The sequence below is a fragment of the Rhagoletis zephyria genome, unplaced genomic scaffold (assembly GCF_001687245.7).
Source record: "Rhagoletis zephyria isolate East Lansing unplaced genomic scaffold, Rhagoletis_zephyria_1.1 Rzeph_scaffold_10879, whole genome shotgun sequence".
NCBI classification, from domain to species: domain Eukaryota; kingdom Metazoa; phylum Arthropoda; class Insecta; order Diptera; family Tephritidae; genus Rhagoletis; species Rhagoletis zephyria.
Window position 1 is genome coordinate 6,189 of NW_016167956.1, and position 9,415 is coordinate 15,603.

At 39.9% G+C, this 9,415-nt stretch overlaps 1 protein-coding gene across 1 annotated transcript; it reads left to right on the forward strand.

Annotated features, from left to right (window-relative positions):
• Nucleotides 1–224: 224 nt before the first annotated feature.
• On the forward strand, nt 225–1,616 carry LOC108376733 (cell surface glycoprotein 1; the record flags this gene model as incomplete). Its single annotated transcript, XM_017632963.1, has 2 exons — nt 225–974; nt 1,035–1,616. Coding segments are annotated over 2 exons (1,308 nt in total), but the record flags the coding sequence as incomplete, so codon positions are not given.
• Between the last annotated feature and the right edge of the window lie 7,799 nt (nt 1,617–9,415).

Sequence of the window (9,415 nt, forward strand, 5' to 3'; positions counted from 1 at the left end):
ATTTGGCGCTGTAACCGCCTAAGCGATTTTGGCCGAGTCCAAAACAGCACGCCAGTCATTTCTCTTCTGTGCTAACTGACGCCAATTGAAAATGCCAAGTGAAGCCAAGTCCCTCCCAGGTGAATGGCAGTCAAATGTTTTCCACTTCTGCGCACGGAACCATCCTCCTAATCCCTACTTATTTCCCAAAAATAAAAATATTAAATTTATCCTAAAACATTTTAATTAATTCGTCCTTTTCCATATATCCACTTTCAGCTGAAACATTCTCTGAGATTGATGCCGATGGTAATGAAATTGAAGTTAAGCGCTTTTTCATTGAGGGACGTCAATTGAACGGTGGTCGTCGGCAATGCGTGGAGCGACGTCGACGCAAACGCTCTTTCAACTATGGCCAAACAGTCGAAAACGATGGCATTGAGACAGCTTCCTACACCTTGCCATCAGGTATAGACACCGCAGTCTCCATTGATGAAGATAACGATATCAAGGCTGACGAGCCCATTGCTGTTGTTGGAGTACCCATTGGTAATGACAAAAATACTAGACAACAGACAAAGCCCGTACAGAATGTCATTCCGACTGAAGATGAGGAAAGCGAAGAAGAAGCCGTGCTCAGTTTGCCTGTTGTAGCACAATTTACACACGCAAATGGCGCTCAATCAGCTGTGGGCGCCGCTTCTACTGGTGACAATGGTATCCTCATTGTACATGCGGACACTCCGCCTAAGGTTAATCCCCAGACACATGCAGTGTTTGAGCTGAGGCCCGTTGAGAATGATTACATCGATGGTGGAGAACTTACCGACGACGCAGACGATGACTATGATGAGCTACTTTATGAGGAAGAAGTTAGTCCAATAAGCACCACAGGCATTTGGTCAACTGGAGATGATAATGCGCTACCTTATAGCGGTGGTGATGTTAACTACCCAGACGCTTTTGACGAGGGTGAGGTGGAAGGTGATGGTGAGGAAGAGGAGGGTGCTGCGCCAGAACCCGAGAATAATATCGAGTCCGAAAACGAAATTGAGGAATCTGCACCTGAGCCCCAAGGGCAGCCTGAGCCGGAAGCTGAGGCCGCACCTGCACCCCAACCTGCTCCTGAACCTGCACCCGAACCTGAGCCGAAACCTGAATCAGTGGCTGAAGCTGCGGCAAAACCAAAACCTAAGCCTTCTAAGAGACCATCGAAAAGACCTTCAAAAAGGCCATCGAAGAGACCATCGAAAAGACCATCTCAAAGGCCTTCTCAACAACGTCCCAACAAGAGACCTCTTCGACCTTCAAGTCAAAATACTTCTCTTCGTCGCCGGAAGCAAAATCTAAAGAATCGCGATATAAAAGAAAATCAGTTGGATAACTTACACAATGTTGACAAAGGAACAAATAGTTTTGAAGAAACCGAAACCTATACCCGTACAGGCACACCTAACGATGACAGAGATGTCAATTGCATCATCATACACCAAAAAACTACGCCGCGACCATTCTGGGGTCTGCTCGGGCGAAGTGCCGACGGTGAAGAAGAAGCCCCAAAGGAAAGCCCCTATGGCAGGAGGAAGCGCATAAACTTTAGTATACCAGCTTAAGTTTTGATGTTTGCAGTATTTAAATTTCATCGCTATAATTAATTTATATTTATTACTTATTTATTTAATTATTTATTATTAATAATTTATTTATTTATAAAACAAATATAGATTTGCTTGAGAGAAAAAAAAATGATAGCGGAATTTTGAAAGGCAGCTTTTATCCGCATCAGGCTCTTAAGGCTAATTCTAGGCTGAAANTTAATAATTTATTTATTTATAAAACAAATATAGATTTGCTTGAGAGAAAAAAAAAAATGATAGCGGAATTTTGAAAGGCAGCTCTTATCCGCAGCAGGCTCTTAAGGCTAATTCTAGGCTGAAGGGGAAACTGTTGGAGGCAGAGATCTAGACGTTGTTGCTGTTTAATAGCCACATAATGATTCGCCACCATTGGTTTGCCTGACGAGATCCTAAAATGTTGAGTTCCCTGAGTCTGAGTGCTGGCCTAATTCCCAAAACTGAGCTGCGGGCTTACACAGACATTGTATGCAGCGTTGCCGTTTTGGTCCAATTGGACCAAAATTGGTAGGTTGATTCTCCTTTGGTAGCTTGGTTGGTTTGATGATGGTTTGGTAGGCAAAAATGTTTTGAAAATACAACCGAATTGAGCACTAAAATTTGTTCGCTTAATTTATGTTTACACGTTCAAAACATTGCTTTCACTTTGTTCGCACGTATACGATTTCTTTGTTTTTTTCTATATTTTATTAAGCAGAAAATTTTCTGCAAACAAAAACTAACTTCCCAAAGCTATGATCGATCAGCTGTTGAAATAGAACGAGAAATTACTTATCGTGTTGAAAAAAAAATTGATGATAGGCAATTTGCAATGTGTGGGTGTATTGGTAAAAAAGTGCGCGTGTATGCAAATGTGGCGTCTATATCGAAGATAATGGGGACAATCTTATTCTTTTCTTGGGAATATACTTCGGTATTCCAAGGTGAGGTATATGTAATCCTGAATGTTATGGACTTCGTTGTGAAAAATAGATGGAGTGACAGGAATTGACGTGTATATAGTTAAATCCAAGCTTCACTAAAGGCTTTGACCTGCTTCCTAACTACTTCAAGACTATTTAGACAGCGAAAGTCTTGATTAAGCCCTCCTAACTTTGGTCATCGTTGCCACAGTCAATGCCTGGGAGGCTTGAAGCTGAACGGAGACCAGTTATTCAGTCGGCGAGCCGCGACCCAATTAAGAAATTACGAATGCGGCTAATTTGAATGACAGAGAGCTCCTCCAGGGTTGTAAAAATTGAAATAATTCCACCTGATGTTAACGTTGATGGCGAGATGATACCGCTTAATTGATGGCAGCTATTTCCGCCTGAAAGACACTGGCGAAGTACGGACGCCTAAACATAATTTTGATGGAGACCTCCCGGCAAAAGACAGCTGCACCAAACCCGTCTCCATATTTTGATCCATTCTTCAAGAAGTTTACTGCTCACTTCCACCAGTCACCCCACCACACCCGGACTGAGGGGGATTCCTTGAGGAAATGTAGGCAGTGAAGGAGCTATGGGAGCCATTTCTGCGGCGCATTAATCTGTCTGATCAGAGATAAAATTAGAGCCCTACTGAAGTCCAGAGTGTCCAGTTTACGAGGCAGTTAACCACCCGGTTTCCCTGGGTCCAACGACAGTTTCTGCTACGAAAATACTGCATTAGGTACGGCATAAGCTGGGCGAACGATCTCTGGCGTCTCTGCAATTCAACTCTATAGACACCATTGCACCTTCTCCTTGAATTTAATGCCATATCGAGGCGACTAATGAACAGCAAAGACCCAATGTCTCTACTTCCACAAGCTCTCCTGGACTTTATGAATAAAAGATGTGTTTTGATGACAGGATGGCACAATAGACCCACTAGGTCGCGGTGCATACCTCTTTAAGTAATAAGTTTCATTTTAGGTACGCAAAATTTCCAAAATACATATGCATTATTTATATGTTCATATATGTGTATATGCAGTAATCTCCTTAGTGTAACCCGCCGCTATTCGACGCATGACTTCGTCTGCAACTTCCCACGGCTAAAAGGTTTTGGCTCGATTAGCGCAGCGTAGCTCCACCCGCATGACACAAAAAAGATTTTCCCAAGCTTTACGAAACTTAACTAACGACTGATAATGAAAACAATGCTTTACCCTTTAATGTTGGGCGCTGGTACATATATGTAGGTATGCCATGGATGCCTGTGCAAAAACTCGACTAGACGTTATCTTGTACATATGTATATCTTTAGGTACATACATATTTACATTGTACGTATGTGTGCGCATGTGTTACCATAAATATGTGTGTGCACACCTTTTTAGCCGCCACTTCTCGAACTTTATGGTTCTTCCTAATTTTTCCAACTTAACAATCGTAATCAAATGTTTACCGATGCTTAACGGCATTTTTTTTTTTTTTTTTTTTTGCTTTTCTCTGCTGTTGTACTTCCACAATTATCTGGTGACTTCCTTAAAATGCGATATGTAGTTGCTATTTTTCTTGAGTGTATCTTCCCGTTTTATTTTTCACGTGTTGAAAATACGTTACATATGAAATTGTTATTGCGCATGCGTTCGATCATTAGCATTGACAATAAACGGGTAAGAGAGCATGTGGGCATCATGAAGCCGAAAATTGCGCGCCTATAGCGCTCGGAAACCGCATATGTGCACCTTAAGGTGTCGTCTAGCGGCGGAGGAAAATTAAGTGCGCGCGCACGAGCTGTAAGAAATTACATATAATAAACGAAAAAAGTAAAGAATAAGGCACATAAATTCATACATACATTCCTACACAGGTATTTAAATTTGTATGTGCTGCTCATGTGGTCTTACTTAGTATCAGAAACTCGTCGCTTTTAATGACATGCCATCACACTGATAGTCTTTAAGCGTCTACAAAACTCGGCTAAAAGAACGCGCTCTATTCTTCTGCGACTATTTGAGCCACCAGCTGCGCGCGAGAAATTATAGTATCAGATATTTGTATGTACATATGTACGTATGTAGAATGAGCGTAAGACGACTGCACTGTGACAGAATCGGAGCTGAAGGTACGCTATAAAAGTCAACCGGAAGATCGAGTGAAAGCTATGTAGTACCCTTTGACCCTAACGAAAACTGCCATTCAATCACACAAGAGCCGCCATATACCATTGGCTACTGCAAGAGTGGTTGCTCTTCTCTTGCTTGCCTTGAAATATAATGGGATGTACAAATTTTTGTATGCGTTTTTGTATTTGTTTCATACGCACGTGTGACAGTGACTGCGTTTTCTTGTCGTTTTTCTTATAAAACACACAAGAAAAAAAAAATCGAAAAAAACGCACACTTGTGACGTACGACAGTAGCGAAGGGAGAACTCTTGTACACCTGGGTACCTTACATTTGTGGCACCCTCTTCAAATGACCACAAACAACATAAGGCACGAAATGGTTTCCCGCTAAGTGTATCAAACGAAATCAAATTATTACTTTTTTTTTCGATATTTGCCCAATTTGCCACAGGGCGAAGACGACGCCGTTTCGACGTCGCTCTGGCGGAACTCGAAACGACGTTGCTCTGGTGAAGTCGTTTGGGTGAACTCGAAACGAGGTCGGTTTTACCATACAAAATTCAACGTCGTTCCGACGTCGTTTTTCTCATCGAATCGAAGTCGTTGGAACGTTGGTCTGGTGAAGTGGTTTGGGTGAACTCGAAACGAATCAGTTTCTTCGAACCCACAAGTTTTTTGAGGAACCTTCGGTCTGGGTTGGACAAGTTCCACGCCCACATTATTATTTATCTATATATAAATAAAAGTCGTTCATTTGGATAGTAAACCGCTTTTATTATGACAATTGTTTATTATGACAGAATTTGGAATCCACAATGTACACTTGTACTCAGAAAATTAAGCCGTCTACATCTTTTTTTCAGTATTCATAATATTCTTCACATCAAATTTTTTGATTTTTTATTTTTTTTATAAAGGTTCAGTTCACTATATTGGCCTTAGTAATAAAAAGTAAAATTTGTGGGTATGAGGTTTTTTTAAATTTGGTATAAAACTGTACTTTGACTTCAAATTTGGTATAAATTTTGAGCATCGTTTGGCAGTTTGCTGGTATATCGTTTTTACGGTCTGCAGGGGAGTCGTTTTTGCGACCCACCGGTAAGTCGTTTTCGCGACTCGCCGATGAGTCCTTTTTGCGGGCCGCCGGCGAACTGTGCTTTTCATCCGACGGCGAGTCGTTTGCGACCGTCACCGGCGGACAAATTGTTCACCGAAACGAGTCGGAAATAGGGATGAAACGATACTAGTAAATACAAGTACATACTCGATACTTACCAAGTAATTTTATACTCGATAGTTTTGAACCGAGTACTGAGTAGGTATCGGAAAAAAGTCTGGTTAAGATCCGATCAGTGGATCATGAGATATATATGTTTATATTTTTTTTTATGAGAGTTGAAGTCGGTTTTTTTTTTGCTAAAAATTACTTGTTTTGATTTTACATCTGATGGAATTTAAAAAGAACATGTAACCAAATAAGCAAATATGTATTAAATAAACAATAAGTAAAAAAATAAAAAATAAAAAATTATAAAAAATCTTATTTTATTGATACTTTATGTCCAAAAGTAGTTAGCTACAAATTAATTTACATCTAATGCAGAGGAAACCTGTAGTCAATGTTTTGCGGCCATCGCCCTTCAAAAGTAGTTAGTTAGGGCCAAAGGAAATAGTTAATAATTAGTTACCACTAGTCGACTGCTAGTTAGTTTATAGTTAGCTACAAGCTAGTCCCATCTCCTGCGGGGTAAGGCAAAAATGACAAGAAGGGAGGTGGCTGACTAAAAGTTGTAAGTTGTTTCGTAATACAAGAACGTTTAACTGGTAACTGTATAATATAGCAGGCATGCCTAACAACATGTAACATCTATTTACTGACAGATTTGACTGCTTACATATTGCATCTGCTAAATAATTTTTCATGCTATACACTTTTAGGCCCAGCTGCTTTTCAATTAGAAAATTTAGGCGGCGGAACCTATTGAGATCACGAGGTCCCGTTATTCGTAATGACAAAGGAGTTCTTTCATAAGTTAAACTCAGCTAGGCATCAGTTCACAGATCAGTAATACATCTGTAGTATGTATGAACATTAGGGTGCATCAATCCATATAAAAACAAGTAAGAAAGTCTAAGTTCGAGCGGAGCCGAACATTAAATACCCGGCGCAAGTATTAAATATATGTTTTCCACCTTTCCAAAAGCTACCGCTACATGATAAGCCGGGGTGTATAAATTTTAANCATTTCTGAAATTTACCGTTATATGAAAAGCGGCCGTAATTTTAGTCCGATTTCAACAATTTTCAATGGTTTACTTTTATGTGGCAAGCACAATAACCGTACTGAGTTTGGTACAAGTTGGTACAACGGTTACCGAGATACCTATATGTGATCATAAGTGGGCGGTGCCACTACCATTTTCCAAAATTTTACCATAAGCGTATTGCTTTGTTAAGAATTGTTGCAACCATCAATTTTGAAAAAATTAGCTTTAATATTTACTGATTTATCGAGGATTTCGTATTTTTCTAAATTACCGTTATATGGGATGTGGGCGTGGTTATTGTCCGATTTTAAAAATTTTNCTGATCATTTATGTATACATTTGTCTATATCTATCTCGATTCGTTTTGCCTGTTACAAACAACCGTTATGTGAACAAAGTTATAATACCCTTGTGCACAAGTGCGCTCGGGTATAAAAATTCGGTTTGGTTTAAGGTCCATCCATTCGTTGAAGGTAGTTAAAGAACAGATATTATTTGATTATCTATGAACGTTCCTATAAGAGCAGCTTATAAATCTTTCCAGAACGACATCTTTCGCTGTATTAAGTACACAGATCGTTTTAGAGCGAACTACAAAAATTCTTTAGTCACAACCATGTCGAACAATCGAATGTGAAAAAGTCTGGGATTCGACACTGTGAAACCAGTGTTCTCTGCTTCTAAGAAAACTAGAAATTCGACGATTTGCCAACTTACGTATCATTCTAAACTCATGCGCAAGGTATCTAAAACTATGTAAAAAAAGCATTTTACACATTCGATAGCTTGACATGGTAGCGAGGATATGTAGCTTTGAGTGGTAAGTCCAATTCATGACAGGAGGCTGTAGGGAATTGGGTGCTAGTTGGATTCCTTAAATGGTTCTGTTGATCAGCTGGACACTATTTAACTTTTTGAGGTGGTGGATCGATTCCGCATTTTTTTCCAATGACAACTTTAAGATTAAAGCATAGCATAATGTTATATCTTGATATTTAATTCTTACTCCAATTGTGTTTAGCTCAAAGTGGTCGTTTATTTTTTAGCCGTACAATCTGGACATAATGATATATTAGATCTCAAAACCATCCTATATTGTTAACCTTTAGAATTGTTTCATACTCCACTTGCTGTTGCGAAAACACGTCACGAAGAGACTTTGAGGTGGAACCGGTTTACGAAAAGCTTCCTAACAATTCTACTTTACGGCAAATCTTTTGACCCAAGTGCTTACCTATTTTTCGAGTGCCCGAAATGCAGATTGATTCAAAACTCAATGAGACGCCGACTACTTTCTGCGAAGTATTTTCCAAGAGTAGCCAACTGTAATGCATCACGCGGGCCTTCGGCATCACTTACAACGCGAAAGAAGTTATTATTATGACAGTGAAAACCAGTCTTAAGAGTTGGGATTTACCACTTTGAAAAGAAGGTTCTGCCTTTTCTGCTTCTTATCTTAAGACGTAAGCTAAAATTTGTAACTTTTTTTCGTCTCATCGCTAGATACTCGTACTTCTGCCTATGCGCTAAAACTTAGTTCAAGATAGGAATCTTAAAAATTTGTTTTCTGTTTGTTTTACGTAGCACCCTTTTGGTATTTTAAACTATGGAAAATTTAATATTCAACAGTCAGAGTCATTGACAAAAGAATAAGAACTGAAAATATGTAGCAATTATAAAAAGGAAGAAGCATACATAGAAGTTGAATAACAGTGTAAGAATATGTTGTTGTAATTAGACTTCCGTGCATCTCATCAGGTAGGGAGAAGATGAATGTCATGTGGGTTCATCATCGTCATTATCAACAATCGAAATGACCCTCTTACTGCAGCAACTAACTATCCCGCCTTGTCATTCGTTGCACTCGCAGTTGGTGCTGGCGTTGGCTGTGGCTGGTGGTTAATGGTTGTTGCTTGTTGCAGGCTGTTGGTTTCTGGCTATAAGCAGGCGCGGCGACTCGGTAGGGCACGTGCCCTCTCAAGCGCGAAGAATACATGATGCAGCGCGCCTTTTGCGGTCTTCAGTTCTTCCTCATACTCACTTATACGCGTATGTACTTACAACCTGCATATAATAAGAAAGATATCAGCTCTTAAAAGATGTTACCATTTGGTTGTTTGACTTTTTTGTGTCTCCTCGTTCGCGTTTTTTTTTTAGTGGAGTACGGTTTACTGTAAGTTCGACGACCACAATTAAGTGGCGCGCATTTGGGCTGCATCGATGCGCAGCTCTTAGCCAGAATGCGGGTCCTCGCTTAGTGCACAGTTCATACTCACATAGACACAGTTAAACATATGTGCATCTGTAGTTATCTTTGGATAGCACTCTTCTTTGCCTTAGAATTTCTTCACATCTTTGAGTTTTGTTTAATTTTTCTTAACAAGTCGTTATTCGCCGCTTCGCTTTTTAGGGAGCAATCGAATAAAGTACTCAAGCATATGCTAGAGGAGAGATGATAGTACGAACAGTTGAAGGGACGGACGATCGTATTGGCC